The sequence below is a fragment of the Colius striatus genome, chromosome Z, assembly GCF_028858725.1.
Source record: "Colius striatus isolate bColStr4 chromosome Z, bColStr4.1.hap1, whole genome shotgun sequence".
Classification (NCBI taxonomy): domain Eukaryota; kingdom Metazoa; phylum Chordata; class Aves; order Coliiformes; family Coliidae; genus Colius; species Colius striatus.
This window is the reverse complement of record NC_084790.1, coordinates 32,920,348-32,944,804: the sequence shown is the minus strand read 5'-3', so window position 1 is coordinate 32,944,804 and position 24,457 is coordinate 32,920,348. Positions and strand designations below refer to the sequence as shown.

At 41.6% G+C, this 24,457-nt stretch overlaps 1 protein-coding gene across 3 annotated transcripts in view; it reads right to left on the bottom strand.

Moving 5' to 3' along the window:
- SHB (SH2 domain containing adaptor protein B) overlaps nt 1-24,457 on the bottom strand; it is a 65,837-nt gene that overhangs the window by 14,446 nt on the left and 26,934 nt on the right. For all 3 annotated transcript variants that reach the window (XM_062018548.1, XM_062018549.1, XM_062018550.1), the window contains exons 2-5: nt 22,339-22,456; nt 11,199-11,414; nt 2,468-2,636; nt 755-874 (exon numbers count right to left, since the gene is read on the bottom strand). In XM_062018548.1, coding sequence (XP_061874532.1) covers nt 755-874; nt 2,468-2,636; nt 11,199-11,414; nt 22,339-22,456 — 623 coding nt within the window. The remainder of the gene's footprint in view (nt 1-754; nt 875-2,467; nt 2,637-11,198; nt 11,415-22,338; nt 22,457-24,457) is intronic.

The following is a 24,457-nucleotide window of genomic DNA, read 5'->3' as shown; positions in this document are numbered from 1 at the left end:
GGTAGGTTCTACATCTGGCCTTATCCTTTAAGGAGATAATTTTTCTTGTACTTGTACAGCCTATACAAAGGTCAAGGGGTTTCATGTTCTCCTGCCTAGAAAACCTGGAAACTTTTCCTCTACTGGAAATGCAAGTGAGCTAATGTCTCTCCCTGCAGGGGCATTGGACTAGGTGTTTTTTGAAGGACCTTTTCAATAGAAACCATTCTAGGATTCTACAGATACGTTGAAGCCAACTTCTGTAACATATCCTCATCAGCCTAAGGTTGCTGAGGCAAGTTCAAAGCAGCACTAAGGCTGGAACTACACTTATTTCCCAGTTCTGTAGACATTTCATCCTTGATCCTGAGCCTGTTATGTTCAAGAACAGCAGCAATAGTATGGAGCTATACCACACTAAAGACACAAAGATTTCCTTCCCTGTATGATGTAAAAGGAATAAAATCCCCAAGCAATACAGTTGCTTGTGCAGCTTAAAGGAGAAGCAGCAAGAGTATTTCAAATCAGAACCAGAAAAATAACCATACAAGTTAGTTAAACAGTCAACAAATGAAGATTAAAGATACCAACCTCAAAGTGCAAGGTCCTAACAGTGGCTATCACTATATGTCATGCAGACTGACAATCTCAAACTCTCTGGGTGTCCTTCTAAGCTGAGCCAGTGCAGCAACAGACTGGTCTTTTTCTCTTCTTGCAACAGAGAAGTTACGGTTTATAAATGACATTCATTGGATTTTAACTGACAAGTACTTACTTCAGTGAAAGAGAATAGTCATGCTTGCTTGTTTGACTATTTCTCACAAGGTAGCTACACTCTTTACATAAACGTAACAAGTTTTCTGCATCTGTCCGACTGATTGCTCCGTGATACCATCTAAGAAAAAGCAGAGATTAATGCACACACATATTCCTACTCATACATCTTTCATTAGTTTGTTTCTTTAACGTTTAAATAATGTTCTAGATCACATGGATATCTTTAGGATCTAACACATTAGGGATAAAATCACATTGCTTACATTATATGAAGTTAACTTTACAACTTGTGGAGTGTTGTATTTCCTGAGAGCTGAAGGGAAAAATTTAGATCAGAATAACATGCAACAAGATTGGTGTACATTTTTACAGAAGAAATTCCCTTCAGAGAAACACATTATATTTTCTACCTTGTGAGCAGTAGATCCACAATAAACACATTTACTCTATTTCATCCCTTGCAATATATCAGTATTTCAACTAATATACAAAAGAACAAAAAGAAAACAACCAAAGGAAATAAAATGAAAATCACATCTGAAGGATATGAACAGTTAATAGTGAAAAAGATTTGCTATGATAAATCTTTGAGATAAAGTGATAAATTGTGATGATCTATAACACAGACACTTGTTCTAAACAGCTGTAATAATACAACAGATGTCTGGTGGTTCTTTGGAATAGATGTGATCAAGTCAGAGAAGAAAGGAAATGTTGACAGAGAGGATTCTCTCCTCCCAAAGAATTGAAATGCAGGATTGCTAGGCTCCTAAATACCACTACCACTCAGGAATAAAGCATTGTCAAAAAGAGTACACTCACATCTATAAAAAATTATGCCCTTCCTCTCCTGTGAAAATAAATTCTGCATCTAACTTAGAATGATAGTGTCTTGAGTGGGAATGCCTTCAGGGATTCCTTCACTCAGCTTCCTCACTTTACTGTATGAATCCTTTGGCTTCTTAGTGCTCACAAATATCAGTGTAATCAGCGTAAATTCCTCCACAAGAAGATTTTTCATTGTGTAACAGCGGATTCTGGCCCCTTCTATAAGGCTGCAGCTTTAATGTGCTACGGGACAGTGGGTCATTCCATCATACAAGCCAGTCTTGTCCAAATGGTTCAAGGAAGGGTAGGTGGCAGGACAGAGGTCATCCTTGCGGATACTAGATATTCACTCCAGGGAATTCTCTCAGAATTTGAGTTTAAAGTTGACAAAAGTGTCTCTAATCATCACCCTCAAGTTTGAAAACACCAGAGTAGAAATAATCGTGTCTTTTCTGACAGCTTTGTGAGTTATCTTATTGGTTTCTTCACAGAGCACTGTTACAGCCAGATGTAAGACACATCTGAGGTACTAGAAACATGCTATGAAGCCACAAACATATGGAATTCATGCAGCTTTAAAGCAAAGTTTTTGTATATATGACATACCTCTCTTTTCCCTAATGCAATGTAATCACTATGGTTGAAAGTGGAATAATTGCACACGTTTGGTAGATAGAAGTCACTGTTCCTGAGATGAGTTCAACACTATTTTGTCCCCCACAAAAGTTACTGATATTTTGAAAGATTAATAAGAATAGTTTTTTTGTGAGCAGTAACACCAAGGATACTGAGGAGAAGGAGCTGGACAGCAGGATCTAGGACACTTGCTGCTCCTGTAAGTGGGGAGGCAAATAGCTAGAGAGCAATTACTGTGCTTACTTACATCTGTTTTTCCAGTTGAATAGTTGGATCTATTCTTTCTCCCAGGATCCCACAAAATTCTGGACTGCCATGTTTGATGGGTTTAAAGCCTCCTCCAGGTGCTCTTAACTGCCTGCGCTGGTCATTTGAGGGAGGAGATGCTTGCTGTTTCTCACTTCCATTAAATTGGGCTGCAAGATACACAGTAATTACCTCTCCAGGCAAGGTTAACAAGGACCAAATTATTTGTAGCACTTACAGAGGTTTCACATTTCTCAGGGAGAAGAAACATGCACCCAAGGGTATTAACACCTAGTGGTTTATCTACGAAGTTGTATGTATCACACAAAGGTGTTTCTAACTCTGCAAAATACATAGAATCAGAGAATCATTCAGGTTTCCGACCCTGAAGATCATTTGAGTTCAACCATTAACCTAGCACTGCCATATCCACATTCACCACTTTACCTTGTCTTTATGTGCCACATCTACACATTTTTTAAATACCTCCAGGGTTCAAATAACAGACACTCAGCTAAACCTTGTTACAATAACTAGCGCTTATCTTAACATTTGACATTTTCTTTGTCAAGAGATGATAATGTTAAACAAATAATAGTAATGAAGATAGGCTTTTAATCATCTGCCATAATTACAGTAGTGAGTAAGAACATGAAGAATCCACCTTGCCTCAGTTTATGTGGAATCATCCTAACAGTGATTTGAGTGCAAATCCAGACTGGTAACACTCACCTATCCATGTCAGAAATACTGGCAAGCAGCAACGAACTAAAAATGTATCCACTTATACTATCCTGGCTCAAAGTTTTTGTCTTGAAACACTAGCGTATAAACTGATAAAGTGATAGGGCCACCAAGATAATCAGGCGACTGGAACATCTTTCATATGAAGAAAGGCTGCAGGAACTGGGGCTATTTAGTCTAGAAAAGAGGAGACTGAAGGGGGATCTTATTAATATTTACAAATATCTAAATGGTGGCTGTAAGGAGGTTGGGGCATCCCTTTTTTCTATGGTATCTAACAACAGGACAAGGGGTAATGGGATGAAGCTGGAGCACAAAAAGTTCCACTTAAATATAGGAAAAACTTTTTTACTGTGAGGGTGAGGGAGCAGTGGCACAGGCTGCCCAGAGGAGCTGTGGAGTCTCCCTCCTTGGAGGTCTTCACGACCCACCTGGACATGTTCCTATGCGATCTGATCTAGGTGGACCTGCTTTGGCCAGGGAATTGGACTAGATGATCTCTAAAGGTCCCTTCCAACCCTACCATTCTACGATTCCTTGATTCTACGAAAAAGGGAAAAAGCATATGTTAGTGCCCTCACAAATTATATTTTTCCAAGAAGTGCAATACAACTTATTTTGCAAAGCTATAATTGCTTATAATACTGCAAAATCTGTAGCAAAATACACATTAATGATGTCAGCATCCTTATTCTACACTTACTACCCTTACTATACTTACAGATTCTACATAATTTTAAAAAATTAAAGGACAGCATATTGACAGAAAACAGTGAAAGGTGCTAACCACACCATCTTCCTGAATCATCCTGTGGTTTGCTTTTTCATCAAAAACTAACAAACACTCCAAGCTACAGATGGTTTATTATTTTAAGGTCATCTAGTGGGGATCAGTCAGAGAAAACTTCACTGTATCAGGACATAAACACCACAATGTGCACACACACAGCACAATCAGCTCCTCTGAGTTTCAACAGCAATAACAGAGAAAATGTTACACGGACAACTAAAAAGAGACCCTATAACAGCATGCTGTAGATCTCATGCATTTAGAGCTCAACTTACTATAACACATAGACAGTTAGGCATGTTTTCTTGTACGTTTAAAGCAATACTATAAAACAGGCAGACAGCCATTATATTAGAAAAGATAGTGTATACAGAACAGAGAGGTTGATGGACATGGAAAATGTTTTGGATTTTTTTGTTGTTATTTGTATATGCTTTCCTCATGTGCCATAGGACACTTCAAAACTCCCCCTTTACTCAAAGGAAATAGACACAAATTATTGAAAAAAAAAAAAAGGGCAAATGTATTCAATTATATGCTGAAGTATGCAAGGCATAAATATGTTATCTATCTATTAAAACAGAAACTCAGATTTAATACTAGATATGAAAGCTGACTAGCATAACAAGGAGAAACATTGCATCTGTGTACTTGCCAATGACATATATGAACAACGGTGTTATTTCAACTGTAGGAAATACACCTGGATATAACTTGGGACCCTATGAAAACTGATGAACTTCATGTCAGCTTCTGACCAAGCAGTATCTTTCAGACATCAAAAAACTCAGTTCACAAAAACAAAAACTTCAGATTGTGAATAGCAGTATTTTTACAATACGATGGTTAGAAGTAGAATCCACTCACCAAAAAGAGCATAAAGTTAAATTTCAGATCTTTTGAATGTTTTCTCTCTCTGAAAAGACTAAGTATGCTTTTTTTTTTCTTTTTTTTCTGCTATGTGTGTATGTGTGAATTAAACTGGCAGGAAGTAGCAATCTGAAACAGATATTCAGGCAGATGAAACTGACAAGTGTGACTCCCAGTCAGATCTTCACTCACACAATGTTGTCATTAGGACTGAGTTTCAGCTACTATAAATTTCTAACTTTATCAAAGCTGTAGTGTATACAGTTAAGCTTAAGAAGCTCAATTCCATGCATTGAGAGTGTAAAGTTTTTTATTGCTACACCACTTCTGTTTACACAGCCATTACAGTTATGGAACTGACTGCATACTTGACTCTTCCTCACTCTCCACATGGCCTCTGTTCCTCTGCCATGCAGCCAGTGCCATACCTCTCTAGTGGTGGCATGCCAAAACTCCCTTGCTTCAAGTCCTCCAGGGTCCTAGGCACCAGCTTTCTGTCAGACAACAGTGTGCCCAAGTGGCCAAGAAGGCCAATGGCATCCTGGCCTGTATCAGAAATTGTGTGACCAGGACCAAGGAAGTGATTGTCCCCTTGTAATCAATGCTAGTGTGCCAGCACCTCGAGTACTGTGTTCCGTTTTGGGTGACTTTGAGGTGTTGGACTTTGAGGTGTTGGAACACGTCCAGAGGCAACCAACGAAGCTGGTGAAGGGTTTGGACAACAAGTCTTATGAGGAGTGGCTGAGGGAACTGGGGTTATTTGGCCTGGAGAAAAGGAGACGGAGAGGAGATACAATCCCTCTCTACAACTACCTGAAAGGGATCTGTAGTGAGGTGAGGGTCAATCTCTTATCTCCAGTAATTAATGTTATGACAAGAGGAAATGGGTTCAAGTTGCACCAGGGCAGGTTTAGATTGGACTTTAGGAAGAACTTTCTTGCCAAGAGGGTTATTAAGCTTTGGAACAGGCTGCCCAAGGAGGTGGTGGAGTCACCATCACTGGAGATATTTAAAAGCTGCATAGATGAGGTGCTGAGGGATGTGGTTTAGTTTAGTGATGGTCTTAGCAGTGTGAGGTTAGTAGCTAGACTCAATGATCTTAAAGGTCTTTTCCAACCGTAATGATTCTACGATTGTATGTGCAACAGCGGTTGCAGTCAGCAGAAGCAACCAAGTTTAGCATCTACAGATCATCCTTCAAAGAGTCCATGATCTGTACTGAAAACTACTACCAGATGGCCCTCACAAGTGCCACTTATTTTGTACAGCAGTACTAAGATAGGCTCCACAGACTTTTAAAGAAAAGTCTTTACCTAGAGGTTTGCTGTTCCCCTATGACAGTCTGGAAAGGTCTGATTTTTCACATACTCAAATGAAAGCCAGAGTCAGCCTGACATTCCTGATTGGGCTCTCTGGTATTCTTTCCTTTTCCAACCAGAATTATATACCAGAAAGCTACTTTGTTCCTGTCACTTTGCTAGCCTCAGCTCTCCTGGGCAAACCAGTTTGCCCAGTTCAGCAGGTCAAACAAGACCTGCCCACTTCCCATTAATGCCATTAGAAACGCATTTCAGCTTCAGCTACACAGCCTCCAACAAACAATCCCAAATTTGTTTGTGAAAGAACCCAAGCTGCAGACAGCCAAAATGCTGCACACAGCCAAAATGCTGCACTCTGGCTCTGCTACACAGAGATATACCTTTCAGCAATGCAGTTAACATCAGAAGTCCCTGGGGAAGGCTATATACATAGCTCAGTCCACAACGTCATGCAATCCATGGAGGACACTGGTGGGACTTAAACCTGCCTACAGCCCCAGGACCCCACAGCAGAGGAGTGACTGTGCCCAGAGGGGCCAAGGCTGTTTCGGAGGCAGCCGTGGAGCAGGCTGAGCTGGGCCAAGGCCTGGACAGTGAAGACCCACATGGGGGACAGTAAGGAGCTGCAGCCCTGGGACAGAGCCATGGCTGAGAGCTCTGTGCAAGACTGCCCGGCATGTGACAGACCCTGTGCTGGAGCTGGATGGACTGGTGAGGAGTCCTCTGCTGATGCAAGACGAGCAGTAGGAGCCATTGGAAAATGATCAGGAGGTAAAGACACTGGGCTCACCTGGGAAGACCGAGGTGAGGGGAAGATGGTCCTAAATGACATAATCACAGAATCTTAAGTTTTGGAAGGGACCTCAAGAGATCATCTAGTCCAACCCCCGTGCCAGAGCAGGACCACCTAGAGTAGGTCACATAGGAAGTTGTCCAGGATGGTTTTGAATGTCCTCAGAGAAGGTGACTCAACAACTCATCTGGGCAGCCTGTTCCAGTGCTCCCTCACCATGAAGAAATTCTTCCTTGTATTTCTTTGGAACCTCTTGTGTTGCAGTCTATACCCACTGCCCCTTGTCCACCAAGACCCCCAGTTCCCTTTCTCTTACACTACTCTCTTTAACAGTTAATTCCCCAACCTGTACTAGTACATAGTTTTATTCTTTCCCAGATGCAACACTCTGCACTTGCCCTTGTTCAAGTTCATTAGATTTCTCCCTGCCCAACTCTCCAGCCTGTCCAGGTCTCATTGAATGGCAGCGCAGCCTTCTGGTGTGTCAGCCACTCCACTGAGTTTAGTATCATCAGCAAACTTGCTGACAGTGCCTTCTGTTCCCTCATCAAGATCATTACTGAATATACTGAACTCTATCAGTCCCAGCACTGACCCCTGAGGGACTCCACTAGGTACAGGCCTCCAATTAGACCCTGCCCCATTGATCACAACTCTCTACCTTCTTCCCTTCAACCACTTAACAATCCACCTCACTGCCTGATCATCCAGCCCACACTGTCTCAGTTTTGCTGACAGGATGCTGCGGGAGACAGTATCAAATGCTTCACTGAAATCCAGATAAACCACATCCACTGCACTACCACCATCTATCCACCTGGTTATATCTTCATAAATGGCTGTCCGGTTGGTCAAACTTGACTTCCCTTTGGTAAAACTATGTTTTCTGCTCTCTTGTCCTTTAAATGCCTGGAGACAGTACCCAGGGTAAGTCATTCCATCACCCTTCCAGGGATGGAGGTGAGGCTGACTGGTCTGTAGTTAACTGCCTCCTCCTTCTTGCCCTTTTTGAAGATTGGAGTGACATTTGCTTTCCTCCAGTCCTCAGGCACCTCTCCTGTTCTCCATGACTTACTGAAGATGATGGAGAGTGGTCTAGCAATGACTTCTGCCTGCTCCCTCAGGAGCAGGATGCATCCCATCAGGCCTATGGATTTGTGTAAATCCAGATTGCTCAGTCCTCATCAACCAAACAAAACTTCTCCTTTAACTTGACTTCCTCTGGCTCCTGAGGACAGTCTCCAGCAGTACAGACAGAGGCAAAGAAGGCATTCTGTAACTCTGCCTTCTCTGCATCCTCTGTCACCAGTGAACTTGCCTCATTCAACAGTGGGCCTACATTGCCTCTAGTGTTAGTTCTACCTGCAATGTATTTGAAGAAGCCCTTCTTCTTGTCCTTGACCTCCTTTCCAAGGTATAACTTCAATGACACTTTAGCTTTCCTCCTTGCCTCCCTACATCCTCTAATGACAGTCTTATATTCATCCCAAAAGGCCATCCCATCCTTCCATGATCTATAGACTCTCTCCTTCCACTTGAGTTTGCCCAACAGTTCCCTATTTATGCTCTCCTGTTCTCTATGACTTACTGAAGATAATGGAGAGTGGTTTAGCAATGAGTGGGGATTTTTTAGTGGTTTTCATCATCTTCCCACTCTGTGTTTTCTTTTTATGCTTTTTGTTGGTGGCAGATTAAATTGGTTTGGTTTGTTTTTTATTTTCTTCCCCAAGTCGAGTAGTCCTGTCTGTTTTGCCCAGGACCATAAGTGGAGAGTGAGCCCTCATGGTCCGTGAGGATTTTGATTAGTCTCTCTGTTACTTTTCCCTATAGAATCAGGAGGGGGGGGGAGTGAGCGAGCAGCTGTATGGTTCTTTGTTCCCAGCTGGGCCAAAATCACTACACTGACAAATCAGAAACATTTGCTGCACATGGCTCTTTGTGTCTGCCCTTCATATCACAAACATCTGTTATTCTCTTCAGAAAAACTTGTCAAAACAGGAAAGCAGGGGATCCCTTCAGGTTCACAGCCTCTACAGCTCCAACTAGTTGGGCAATCGTGATTGTGGACCTGTAAAGTGGAACTTGTCCATCGCTAGAATTTCCAATACCACTTGGACCAACATTGTGTTCTTGTCTCAGCTATGAACTGAAAAAATCCCCAGCTCATCTAGCTATATTAGCTAGCTACATTACAAAATGACATTACACAATACATTAGGAAAGCATTTCACACATCTCAGCAGTGTCGATTCTTCTCCATTGCAAACTTTCCACTGTTTCAAGCTTAGAAGTAGGACCTCTTCTTTCCTTAAACATTTATAATTCAGATGAGACAGCAGCTTGATTCTATGCTTGCAGCCAATCTTTATGCTTTCCTTTGAAACAAATAACCAGGTGCCTAAGACATTGAATAGTAATGACAGACAGATGCAATCAAAGAAATCCAATTAATCTAAAAAAATGGTTACTCTCTTTTTAAAATATAATTCTGAGTCCATAAGGAATTCAACCATATCACGATACCTTTTAAATAATACTTTTACTTTGGTAAAGCAGTCTTTTAATTTAATGTGTTTTCATAAGAGTTAACTACACAAAGCTCAGAAGAATATTTACATGTAGGCCAATCATAAAATCTCATATTGTATGGATTGTGCCTTATTAACTTAGACTTACCTGTAGACAAACAAAACACTACACATGAAGAAAAAAGTGACAGAATTAAGTTGTTGTTTTTTTTTTTTTAAATCAACACTTAAAAATCTATTTTAGAATTTACCTGATAAAGAAAAAATAAAAGTGGGCATTAAAATGACTGCAGAGCTCAAACACTTAGAAAACACCAAATGAGTTGCACACATAAAGTTATGCAGTAGAAACTATCAAATTTGTTCTCTGGGTCCAGTGAATTATAACCAGCTATCTCATATCATGCACACAAAAAGAAAAAGGTCTAAAATTTCATATATAGAAATATGACTCTTAAGAGGATCACTTTTAAAATTAATAATCCCATTTCTCTGGTTGCTGTACTATCAACTGGGAAATCGGTAAAGTATGATCTCAGTGCATACAGATGCTACCGGTCTCACAACCTGTATCTCAATATCATAAAAGAATGAAGTTTCTGCTTTAGATATTTTACATACTTTGAATTAAGAATAACTTACAAGTAGCACACCTAATCACCGTCCTTGTGTGGGAAGCTCACAATAGCTCTAATATTACTCTTGGCCTTTAGAAAATTGTCAAAACTACCATGTAAGGGAAAACCCAACTCACAAAATCCCTGTGCTATGTTAAACAACAGAACAAGCAGCAAAGAGATGAAGAGCCGTAAAGAGTTCCACATTTGAAGACTTAAGTATCATCTGCTCAAGCATTTGTTCCTCTTTGCTATTTTATGCAGTCCAGGGGCTTTACTTCTTAACTTCAAACAAAATGTCCTTTGCTCAAAAACCCCAAACTGTCTAAGAATACATGCAAGAATGGCTGAACATGTCTATCCAAGCAAATCCTGGACAGGTTGGCAAAAAATAAATAAGAGCTAACACAATCATTAAGAATTAATTGTTCAGCTTTCTTGCAGTTCTTCAACGGCAATCTGTAGTCACTGTAGCCTAGATATTTCCATGGCATCTGGCCTAGCCCAGAGAGCTAAAAGGATGGGGACGAATGAGGAACCACACCATCTTCCTTCCCTGTGGGTAGAAATGCACAAACAAGTAATAGGAGAGGGTCTTGGGTGATAAGGAGCAGGTGTCTGAAGGTGAGAAAAGAGAAATCCCGAGGAGATATAAGGTTACAGAGTAGAATGAAGTGTCAGGTAGGAGGATGAAATACAAAGTCCAGACATTGATATGATTCTGCAGGACAAAAGAAAGCAGAAGAGAAGACAACAAACAAAAGAAAGAAAGCAATTTTGTCACCATAGAGCAACTCAACAATAAACACTACGTACATCACATCCATCAAGAAGGGAGAAGGGGCAAGAAGTGGGAGAAACAGAAGTTATACTAACACAAACCAAGTGCCAAGATGGTTGATACCAAATAAAAAGTGCAATGTTCCACACTCCTGCAGCAGGTAAAGATTTGACACTACTACATTTGCTTTTCAGAGATTTCTTCACACACAAAAGAACTAAAATACTTAAAATTCTCCCAAAGGCAAGTACATATGCTATGAGTGTGAAGTTGGGATCTAGACAACCTACCTGTCACAGCTGGGATGGTGACTTTGTTCCACTCCCATGGCTGATCATACTCGTCTGCAGGCCTGTCATCATCTTGTGGCAATTTGCTTTCTCGTAAACAGTGACTCACCACACTTTCAGAATCAGATTCCACACCACTGCCTTCTGGTTCATAGGGTGTGTCATAGAGCTGCATGTTTTTCTGATTGGACTTAATGCCTTCCTGCTTCTGAAACTCTGTTGGCAAGAAATAAATTTGCATCAGCATCACAACTAGCTACCCCTTATCATTGCAGTCAAGAATTTTAGAGCATTCAACTTCCATCCACTCCTTAAGTCTCAGCACTATACAGATGGCAAGCTTGTACAAGATTTCTAAGTTATACATCTACATTTGGTAATGGTCCGGAAGAAAAACTTTGTCCCAGCAACAGTCTCATCATAAACAGCCTTGTGCTTCCACTGTCATTTCCCAGCTTACACACAGACAGATTACAGGAAGCGCACTATCTCTGTCAATCTGTGTAAAACACATTTACAAGCAAGTATACATAAATCCCCAAGAATTGTTGTCACGGTTCAACTCCAAACAGCAACTAAGGTCCACATAGCCACTTGCTCACTCCTTGTCCCTTCCACCTCCCATAAGAATTGGAAAGGAAAAAAAAAGTCAAACTTGTAGGTCGAGACAAGAACAGTTTTAATAATTGGGAAAAAAGAGCAAAAATAACAATAGTAGTAATGAAAGGGAAGATCATAAAAAAAAAAAAAAAGGAGAGAAAAATAAAACCCAAGAAAGATAACTGATGCACAATGCAATTCCTCACCACCTGCTGACTGATGCTCAAACAGTACCCAAACTGTGATTGGCCCCTTCCAGTCAACTGCCCCATTGTGTAATACTGGGCATGATGTTCTACGGTATGGAATATCCCTTTGGCTAGTTCAGGTCATCTGTTCTGGCCATGCTCCCTCCCAGCTTCTTGTCCACACAGCTGCTTGCTGGTAAAGGATGGGAAACTGAAAAGCCCTTCACTACTTAGCAACAAGCTAAGCCCTACTTAGCAACCAGTAAAACATTGGTGTGTTATCAACACTGTTCTGACACTAAATTCAGTACCAGCTCCTAGGAAGAAAAGTAACTCTCCCAGTCAAATCCAGGACATTAGTGTATGCAGTTAAGAGGAGACCATTTGATGTGCAATTCAAAGATACAAATATAAAAAAATAAATCCCACAGTATAATTATATATGTTGATAAAAAAATTCTCTGCAGTTATCTCTGCAGATCATGATCAGATGATGAGCTAAGACTAGAGTAAGAACACTAAACAATAGCATTGGTAACTAGACCTTAGGTTATATTGTGTTAAGGAACATGTATAACTCTAAATTAACATTGACTTTATAAGAAATAAATATGTTGAAAATGAAATAAAACATTAACCAAACTCTAATCCAAAGTAGTGAACTTGGAAACGGTCTGCTTTGTGTAAGCTTATCTGAGGTGTCAGAGAGTCGAATGAGACGGTCCTTGAATACTAAAGAAGCCAGACGTCCACATGACAAATAAGCCTGCAAGAACCAGTTTTACATCTTTGTCAGCAAAGAAAAGGAAGAAGAGAGCCAGAAGTCAACCAAAGAACATCATGAAGAAGATTCAAGGATGAAGGGCCACCAAAAGACCCTAATAGACTTCTTACACAAGTGGGACTAGGTGGACACAAATGTAAATGATTTCTCAAAAAACTAATGAATATGTAAACTTCTTCTCAGGAAATATAAAGCATAATCTTCTGTATATATATTTCTCAGCTTGTCCCATATGGTATGCACATTTTTCAGAAGGATCTCCCCTGCATCCAGCACTGTATTAAAGAATACCTGCTTAATAACAACCCCATTGTTATTGAGTCATTTATTTTGGAATCCTTATCTAGCTACACGTAACTTCCCACTCTCAGCAAGAAATGTTAGAAAGCAAGCAAGGTTGGAAGCTCCGACTTTGAATCAAAACATCACAGAAAGCAACACTACTGCCTTTCTCAATATATATAAAAATACTGGGCTTTGTTAGGAGGAGAACAGCTATCAAAGAGCAAGCTTTAATGCCTTCACTCTTGGCTTCAAGTAGGCTACATTCACCAAGTGGATCACACTGTATCCATTCTGCACATGCCCTACAAGGACTGAACTTGTTCTCTCCATTACTATAACAAACGCCATTCAACAATTCATCTATGAGCAAGAACATGATAATCAAGTAATTGTTCCCAGCCAGCAATGAAGTACCACGACAGTCTCTTGCTCGGTGCCCCCATCCACCCACACTCTCATTAGGATGGCGGAGGCTCCAGCAATATGGGAGAAAAAAATAGATAACCAAGGACACTGTGGATCAAGACAAGGGCAGGGAGGGCTCACTGCCAGTTACAGTTCTGGGCAAAACAGACTCCACTACTCGACTCAGAAAGGAAAGTAAGGAAAGTTTATTCTACTACCTACAAGAAACAGAACAGAATAAAAAGCAAAAAGAGAATAGGATGATTGAGAAAATTATAACCAACACTTTAATACCTCTATCTCCCATCCTTCCTTTCTTCCTGGGCCCAGCTCACTGCTCCCGATATCTCTACCTCCTCCCTCCTCAACAGCTCAGGGGGGTAGGGAATGGGGGATGTGGTCAGGATGCAGGGGAGTCTCTGCTCTGGCACATCTCCTCCTCTCTTCCCTCACTGACCTTGGCGTCCTTATGGTAGTTTCTCTTCCTACTCCTTGCATCACCACCATCCGGAAAAGAAGGAGGGACAGAAAAAGAAGGAACAGGAAGAACCTTCCTCTCCCTGCTTCTTCTTAAAAAGTGATCATGGAGGTGTTTAATTGGCTCAGCCCCCAAAGTGGGGGGAGTTGGGGAGAGTTTCAAGCTGGTTCTTACAGGAGCCATCTTTATAACCCCTTCCCCATTACCAGAAATGGCTGTCATATCAAACCATGACATGTTGGCAAGATAATCTGGAAATATTCTAGAACTAACGCTGCAGAATTCTACTACTGCAAAGTCTACTCCACAGAAGCTGTTTCACTTCTGCTCAATTTTTTTTTTTTCTTTGGAGGTGGCGAGAGGTGAGGAAGAGGAGGAGTGGGCATTGGTGGAATCAAGGGAGGCCCATTAAAAAAAAAATCAAACAAACACATGGGAAGAAAACCTAAATCCCGGTGGACTTTCAAGTATTGCTTTCAAAGGACATGAAAACTATCCTTGGAGATGTGTTTCTTCTATGGCAGAGGCAAAGAAATAAAAAATTTAATTTCTTCTGTTCCCTAGGCAGAGGGTCATTCTACAAAGCCTTCCCACTCAATGCATAATTTTCTGTTAAAATAACAGTGATTAAACATTGTAACTGCCATCTTAAAATTAATAATTTCTGCAGACTTTTATCTCTTCAGAGGTGCTTTGATGTTGCCAAGCTACTTATTCCTTACACATTTCTCAGAAAAACACAGGAGTAGAAATGCTTTTTTTATTTTGGGGGGAGGAAAAAAATTCAATAAACCTCTACAAGACTATGTACATTTACTGCTGCTTAGCTTGGAGCTAACTCCAGATGTTGCTACTCCATGGTTTCCTGCTAGGTCTTCTTGATGTTTCTAATCAGTAGCACTGACCTCTCTGAACAGGAACATTGTTTCAAGGGCTAAATGATGAGCTTCAAGTGGCAACAAAGCAAACCAGGTAACACCTCAAACAAGATTTGTGATTCCCATTCCAAGTTTCTAAGCTGTGACAAAAAGGATTAATTCCTTGTGGTATGTGGGAATGGAGGAATGGAAGCCCTCTTGGAGCACAGGTATCTTCATGTATACCTGTTAGCACAATAGTTCTCAGCAGCAAACTACAAACACAACCTACAGTGTCCTGAAAGAAAGTTGTTCTAAGATTAGCTTTTTATATTTGTCAGCCATTTTTAGGAGAAGGAGGCCATGAAAAAAGCTTTTGAAGTGATATTGGATGCATGTACAGAACCACAGAACTGTAGGGGTCTGATGGGACCTCTAAAGATCATCTAATACAATCCACTTGCTAAAGCCCCTAGATCAGGTCTCATGGGAACATGTCCACGTGGGTTTTGAAAACCTCCAGAGGAGATTCCACACCCTCACCCTTACAGTAAAATAGTTTTTCCTTATGTTTAAGTGGAACTTTTGTGTTCCAGCTTTTGTCCATTAACCCTTGTCCTGTCACTACACAATACAAAAAAAGTTCACCTCAATCCTCTTAATAGAAGATTGTTCTACAGTAGAAAGCTGTGCTGCCATTCAGTAGGATCTAGACTGGCTTGAGAGGTGGGCAGAGAGAGGAACCTCATGAGGTTCAGCAAGGATAAATGCAGAGTCCTGCATCTAGGAAGGAACAACCCCATGCACCAGTACATGCTGGGGATTGACCTGCTGGAGAGCATCTCTGCAGAGAGAGACCTGGGAGTCCTGATTGACAACAAACTAACCATGAGCCAGCAATGTGCCCTCATGGCTAACAAGGACAATGGCATCCTGCGGTGTATCAAGAAGAGTGTGGTCAGCAGGTCAATGGAGATTCTTCTCCCCCTCTATTCTGCCCTGGTGAGGCCTCATCTGGAGTCCTGTGTCCAGTTCTGGGCTCCCAAGCTCAAGAGGGACTGGAAACCTTTGGAGAGAGTCCAGTGCAGGGCCACCAAGATGATCAGGGGACTGGAGCATCTTCCTTATGAGGAAAGGCTGCGGGAACCAGGGCTGTTTAGTCTAGAGAAGAGGAGACTGAAGGAGGATCTCATTAATATTTATAAGTATATAAAACGTGAATTGTCAGGAGGTTGGGACATCCCTTATTTCCATTGTATCTAGTGACAGGACAAGGGGTAATGAGAGGAAGCTGGAACACAAAAAGTTCCATTTAAATGTAAGAAAAATCTATTTTACTGTGATGGTGATGGAGCACTGACACAGTCTGCCCAGGGAGGGTGTGGAGTCTCCTTCCTTGGAGGTCTTCAACATCCGTCTGGGTGTATTCCTATGTGATCTAATCTAGGTGGACCTGCTTCTGCAGGGGGGTTGGACTAGATGATCTCTAGAGGTGCCTTCCAAACCCTACCATTCTATGATTCTATGACATGCACCTTTTAAATACTTGCAAGTATTAATGAGTCACTCTTCAGCCTCCTCTTCTCCAGGCTGAACAGTCCCAGGTCTCACAGCCTTTCCTCATAAGGAAGATGCTCCAGTCCCCTGATCATCTCAGTGGCCCTGTGCCGGACTCTATCTAAAAGTTCCTTGTCCCTCTTGAATAGGGGAAACTGGAACTGGACACAGTACTCAAGAGAAGGTCTCCAGAGGGCAGAGGGGGAAGACAACCTCCCTCAGATGGACACACTCTTCTTGATGCATCCCAGGATGCCAGGAGTCTCCCGTTTGTTTTTTTATCAACCAAAACTCCTAGGTTTCTCTTTGTAGATCTGTTCTCCAACAGGTCAATCTACAGTGTGTACTGGTGCATGGGAGTATTCCTTCCCAGATGCAGGACTCTGCACTTGTCCTTGTTGAACATCATGAGGTTCCTCTCTGCCCACCTCTCAAGTCAGCTGATATCTTGCTGAGCGGCAGCACAGCCTTCTAGGGAATCAGCCAGTCCTCCCAGTTTTGTGTCCTCTCTCCAGGCCCCTTGTCCACCAAGACCCCCAGTTCCCTTTCCCCTACACGACTCTCTTTAACAGTTCATTCCCGAACCTGTACTAGTACATGGGTTTATTCTTTCCCAGATGCAAGACTCTACACTTGCCCTTGTTCAAGTTCATTAGGTTTCTCCCAGGCTGTCCAGGTCTCATTGAATGGCAGTGCAGCCTTCTGGCATGTCAGTTTAGTATCATCAGCAAACTTGCTGACAGTGCCGTCTGTCACCATCTCTGACAGGATGCTGTGGGAGATGGTGTCAAATGTTTTACTGACATCAAGTAAAGTTGGACATGCTCTTCTTAATGAATGACAGATTGCCATTGACCTTCTTGGTCACAAGGGCACACTGCTGGCTCATGTTTAGTTTATTATCAATCAGGACTCCCAGGTCTTTGTCTGCAAAGCTGCTCTCCAGCAGGTCAAGCCCCAGCCTGTACTGGTGCATGGAGTTGTTTCTTCCCAGATGCACGACTCTGAACTTGCCCTTGTTGAACCTCAGGAGGTTCCTCTCTGCCCAACTCTCAAGCCAGCTGAGATCCTGCTGAGTGGCAGCACAGCCTTCTGGGGAATCAGCCAGTCCTCCCAGTTTGGTGTCCCCTTTCCAGGTTGTTGATGAGGATGTTGAACAAGACTGGCTCCAGAACCAATCGCTGTGGAATTCCTCTGGCCACAGGCCTCCAACCCGATTCTGTGCCATTGATCACCACCTTGTGGGTTCTGTCATTCAGCCAGTTTTCAATCCACCTCACTGTACACTCATCCAAACCACACTGCCTGAGCTTTCTGATGAGGATGTTATGGAAGATGGTGTCAAAAGCCTTGCTGAAGTCAAGGTAGATCACATCCACTGCTTTCCACTCATCTAGCCAGCCAGTTATGCCCTCACAGAAAGCTATCAGGTTGGTCAAACAAGATTCTTGGTGAATCCATGTTGACTCCCCCTGATAACCATCTTCTCCTTCAGATGTTTAGTGATGACATTGAGGATGACTTGTTCCATCACCTTTCCAGGGCTGGAGGGGAGGCTGGCCGCCCTGTAGTTCCTGGGTCCTCCTTCCTGCACTTTTTGAAGTGACATTGGCCTTTCTGCAGGCCTCAGCCACCTTGCCTGTCCTCCATGATTGTTCAAACATGATGGAGAGAGGCTCAGCAATCACATCAGCCAGCTCTCTCAGCACTCTAGGATGCATCGCATCAGGACCCATTGACTTATGAGCCTTAAGCCTGCCCAACAAGTCTTTAACCTCTTCGTCATCCACCCAGGGCAAGTCCTCTGCTTCCAGACCATCCTACTATCCTTGCTGAGCTGCGCTTTCCAAGCGATGGCCTTGTCTGTAAAGACCAAAGCAAAGAAGGCATTCACTAGTTCGGCCTTCTCTGCATCCTATGTCACCAGGGTACCCTCTGTGTTCTCAACAGACCCACATTCTCCCTAATCTTCCTTTTGCACCTGATGTACCTGAAGAAAATCCTTCTTAAATCTTCTGGCTAGATTTAATTCTAGAGACTGCATGCATCTGGCAATGTTCCTCTACTCTTCCCAGGAAATTAGGCCTTGTTTCCACCTCTCATAGATGGCTGCCTTCTCCCTGAGTTGTCCCAGCAGATCTTTGTTCATCCATGGAGGCCTCCTACCTCCTTCTCTTGCTTTCCTACATGTGGGGACACACTGATCCTGGGCTTGGAGGAATTGGCACTTGAAGATCAACTAAGTCTCTTGGGCACTTCTACCATCTAGGATCTTATCCCACAAGATCCCTCCAAGTAGGTCTTTGAAGAGGCCAGAGTCAGCTTGCCAGAAATCCAAGGTCACAATCAGGGTCCCTTTGTCACCAGTCCTTCCTCATCTTTTTCTTGCTAGTATGTCAATATCTGGACAGTGTCAGGAACGCCAATATCTTCTTTGCAAGTCACATTTTCTCCGTGGTCCATTTTCTTTTCAGTATCCTTAAAAATTAGCATCTGCTATCTTTATTTGTTTTCATGTATGCACATAGTCCCGGGTATAGTATGTCAGATATTAAGATCACACAGAATTTTCTTCATACATGTCACTGTTCCTGGAGCTTTAGGTGCAGAACTACCCAATCTGAAGCTCATATCATACAGCGTACCAGGAACTAGATTCAGATTATCTGAACCTCCAGTACAGTGTCCTGATTTGGGCTAGGATAGGGTTAACCTCTATGAGGAAGTAGGGAGGGGTACAGCATGGGCAGCTGACTAAGGCCACCATATTCAGTACCATCCTCATGTCATGCCCAGTACATATAGGTGGAGAGTTGGCTGGGAGGGGCGCTGGGGAACCACAGGTTCAGCTGCCAGTCAGGAGCGTTTGTGTCGGCTCCCAGGTGTTGAGCAAATGCAGTACGCACCATTCTCTTTGTATGTCTCCTCATTTATTGTTATAACTGTTTTTCCCCTAACTAGTTTCTTGTTGTTCTATTGAACTGTTCTTATTTCAACCTATGCTGGTTTTTCCCCTTTCTCCAGTTTCCCCTCCCGTTCCACCGGGAGGGAGAGAAGCGAGCAAGTACTCTCACAGCTCTTTGTCCCCAGCTGGACAAAACCATGACACATGGACTTCCTGAAGACAGTACAGATACTTAAGAGTATCAGCACAGGTCAGCAAGTATATTTGGCTGCCAGGAGATAACAGCTTCTTATAAACATGCATTTATTCTCAACATGTTTTGTCTTAGACTCAGGTCAATTATTTCCTCAAAAGGCATTTCCAAACCTTGGCATAAAGGTTGTTTCCTTTCAATCAGTGTAACTACAAACCTGGGAAGGCAGCATTTTTTGCAGATTTTATCAGCAGAAGAAACTTCAAGCCTGATGAAACCCAACTCTAACCAATAGCAAAGAATCTGATAGACTATTCAACAGTTCATTGAAATAATCATCTTCAAGGCTTTTTAATTTTTTTTTTAATTAAACATCATCTGAGGAACCAACTGCATCCTAACAGCAAGCTCACAGAACTTTCAGGGAAGAAGAATAAGTTTTGAATGAACATTAGTTATTTCAGACATCATATATTTCTATTCAGGTGTAAGCTTAGCTTCTCAAAATAACAGGGTCTCATTTCATACGGACATTTGTTTTGCCTAATCTTCTACTAATTTAAGGCGTATGCAGTGCCCAGAAAAACTTTAGGCTCCTATTTTAAACTGGCTCTTTCACCTGGTTTCCAGAGTTGAACATGAGTAGGGGTACATTAGTAAAAAAGGAACAACTTACAAAAAGCTGGTTTGTTTTGTCTCTCCTAAAGTGCATTCTCCTAAAAAGCATGCAGATTGCCCCTCTCTGGGATTAACCCACGTTAAATACAGCCATATAACGATCTTTTGATCATCAGACAGCGTAGCAAAAAACAAACATAACAAAGCAGTAAACATTTTGAGCCCAATCAAACTGCAGTCCAAAGGTCTTCTTTAGATGTAGTAGACACATAATAGAACTCACCTGGGAAACGGAATATAAACCTTTAAAAACTCTCCAAAAAGATGCCTTTGGATTTTAATTTTTCAAGTAAAATGCAAAGGCAACATCTGGTCAGTGAGAAAAAACAAACATAAAACGACATGCTTGAACGTAGCAGAATATACCATGATCTCACTGAGGTTTATGAGAAGTATTTTGCTGTTTCTACCAGCATTAGGATAAGATGACTGGCAACGAAATATCTGGATCTCAAAATACTGAAATCTTCAGGGAGCTATCAAGTTTATTCCACTGGCTCAGTTAAATGCATACTCAGAACACTTTCTGTATCATTACACTCAATTAAACCCTGTGTTTGAAAGTGCCTTTAGCATCTTAGAGAGCTCCTCCTGTTTGTTTTATAGTAACATACAAAGCAGATGGATTATCAACTGCACTAAACACCAATTTGACAAAAAGCAGTCTTTCAGTTGCAAGGGTATACAAATTTATTGTCCCTTACTTTAGTTAAGCCATACAGAATTGTCCACTAAACCATCCCATTTATTATGTGTAATCTGGAAAAGAAGATAGAATAAGGTCTTGTCCTAAACACAGGAAGAAAGAAATTAAAGCACTGTAAACTTTACAGCTGAAATTACAGATGCTCACCACTTCTGTATAAAAAGCGGGAACTTATTGGCACTAATTTGTTCTTCAGCTAATTACTCAACCAAAGATAATATATTTACACCAGTGACAAAAGCTCCCAGCCCCTCTATAAGATACAGAAAATTTCCAAACAATATAGTCCATGTTATTTTCTGTGTCTCTCTTTAGAAATGCTGTTTAAGAAAAGAAAAATAGTCACACTTGCATGAAAAAAGGATCTTTGCATCCAACAGCCTCATCTTCCCCCACTGATTAATATTTTCTGAAGGCCCAAAACAGGAGCTGCCAATAGAAAAGGAAAGCATACAATCAACTTAAGTGGGCATAAGAGTGACTTGAGGACCTGCTGTATAAATCTGAGAAACGCACAACTGATCTGCACAAAGATGTGTGTTGAGTGAGTCAAATCATCCTAATTTTTTTTAAAAAATATGGCCTGATACTCCCAAAAAAGTTTACAGACTTCACAGCCAACATGTAAGAATGAATGCAGCAATATGACAAAAATACACAAATACAGTGGCATAATGCCAAGATAAGGTGTTCAAGAAGTCCAAACTCCTACAATAGTACCATCATTAACCATCTCCCTGCATGACAGAAAAGGAAGGACACTACTAAGAATAGCAGTGAAAGGTTCAGAGGCATCCTAAAATACATAATTTAAACCTATGTGAAAGGAAAAAAACACCAGAGAATCAAGGGGGGGAGGGCAGGGCAGGGCAGGGCAGGGCAGGGCAGGGCAGGGCAGGGCAGGGCAGGGCAGGGCAGGGAAGGGAAGGGAAGGGAAGGGAAGGGAAGGGAAGGGAAGGGAAGGGAAGGGAAGGGAAGGGAAGGGAAGGGAAGGGAAGGGAAGGGAAGGGAAGGGAAGGGAAGGGAAGGGAAGGGAAGGGAAGGGAAGGGAAGGGAAGGGAAGGGAAGGGAAGGGAAGGGAAGGATGTAGCTTTGCAGCCCTCCTCCAACAGAGGGAATACTGAAAAGTCTGATCAGACAGAGGAAAAAAATGGCCACAAGGAAATTGTTCAACTGTTTTAAGTGAACTAACATAATGTCATGCTTTGCCCACCCCTACTATGTCAACAGATGAAAGCTTTGACATTGCCAAGCTGAGCAATACATACTCCCATTGCTCACGTTTCCATCTTCCACAGGGCAGTACAAAGCATCTATATTCAATAGTGACGTCCAGAGCAATATTTTTATACATCAGGGTGTGCGGAGGCACATGAAAAGCCTCCCCAGCATCTTCAGAAACACGGGTTTGATAGCCAAAAGATATTTCTGTTTCAAAGCAGCTGTAATATCCATGTGAACTGCCATTCAATTAAAGCTCACATGTGCAATTTTCTTTTCTTACCAGTCATTATTCTCTGCGCTTCATATGGTTCCATATAGCCAGTGTTCTCCCCTTTTCTCATTCTGTTCAACTCACTTTTGGCATCAAATGGATCTGAATAGTCATCAGCTATCAATACCTGAAAGACAATAAAGTAACTTGTACTAGCATCTCCAGTCTGCAAATCAGAAGGCAGTAATGCCCTACAAGCAAAACAATCCCAGTTTCACACAGCAACATCCTCTGCCATCTCCATGGTACAGTCTAATTTGAGAGGACAAATACACAATTGCCACATATTAGTTACTAGATGGTGATGAAATAGAAGAGTACTCCTGTTCCTGTTCCAGAAACCTCACAAAGGCAGACTCTATGTCAAAAGATTTCTGATTAGCACAAGATGTGAAATAATTACGATATAAAAATTGGAAAGATCTAATCAGTCAGCATGTTCAATCTAGTGTAATTCTGGTCAGAGAAGTTTGCTAATACTTGGTTAAAAAAAAATCACTTTCACTTACGTCACCCCCTTCACCAGTTTTTCAATTGGCCAGGTACAACTCCAAATATTGCTCAAAATGTTCTGAAAAAATACTCAGAGGCCATTCTTTTAACTGTGTTGATAAGAAGCTTCATAATTTTAGCATTCAAATGCAAAGGAACGAGGCACCAAACAAACATCTTGCTTAAACTTAGTAAAACAAAAAAAAGTCAATGAAAAAACCCCTCAGCACATTCTTCAGCACAAGCTCCCAATCCCTGAACTATAGGTCATCTGTAAACACATCCCAAAGAAGGGACATTTTAGAAGATGTATTTGTTATCACTGAGCATGCGGATGGGAGCATGAGAGCAAGACTCAGTTGCCCTACAGTCACAGTTTAACAGCTGGGATACCAAAGCATGGATGTTTTAATTATGATTGTCTTTTCCTCCATTCAAAGTTTAAAGTGACTGGAAGACTGTTTGATCAGAAAGCACCAGACTGACAAGGATAACAGAACAAGGTAAAAATAATTATTTCTCACCCTTAGTGTCCAAAGTTACTGTCTCATTATTGTAAAAAACAATTAACTCAAAGGGAAAAAATAATCCCTTTCCTCAGGTCTGTCAACATATGCCCAAGCAGAAAATCAAGTGACAGCAGCTGCACAAAGACAACAAATGTGTACCATGCAGCAGTAATTTCTCCTAGTCACAAGGACAGGTTTATCTCCAAAAGTGTTGTAGTTGAAATGCCATTTGTTTAGTCCTTAGATACAACCCCATCAGGTGCTGCTGGATGGTAGCATGGGCTCTGTACTGCCGTCCTATTACAAATATTGACAAGTAATACTTATAAAGTCTTAGTATAACTTTACCAAAATATGAAACAAAAACCACTCTAACACAATTCTTTGATATTTAAGAATTATTTGCTTTAAGCATAATGGTAATATACTAAAGAGCTTAATGTACATAACATGAACAAAAAGACTAAATCAACCAACTTGTTATTTGGAAGGCTAACAAAACAAAAGCTGCTTTCTAGTAAAGATTTTTTTTTAATATAAGAAGGTCCAAAACCACATTGTTTCATTATTGTATTTACGACTGTTGTTAGATTTTATCATCTGTAAAACTGTACCACATCAGGTTGAGGCTGGAAATATATCCACTACAATAATCTCCAGAATGAAAATCTCCTGTCATGGTTTTGCCCAGCCAGCAATGAAGCACCATGACAGTCTCCTGCTCGGTGACTCCCATCCACCTCAGTAAGATGGTGCAGGCCCAAGTGAGATGGGAGGAAAAAAAAAAAAAAACAAGGTTGTTGTGGATTGAGACAAGGGCAGAGAGGGCTCACTGCCCATTACGGTTCTGGGCAAAAGAGACTCCACTACTCGACTTAGAGAGGAAAGTAAGGAAAGTTTATTCTACTACCTACAAGAAACAGAACAGAACAAAAGGCAAAAACAGGGCAGGATGATGAGAAAAATACATCCAGTACTTTAAGATATCCCTCCTTTCTTCCCAGGCTCAGCTCACTGCTCCTGACATCTCTACTTCCTCTTCTTCCCACAACAGCTCAGGGCAGGTAGGGCATGGGGCATATGATCAGTCTCTCACAGATGGGTTCTGCTGCTTCTCCCTTCTCAGA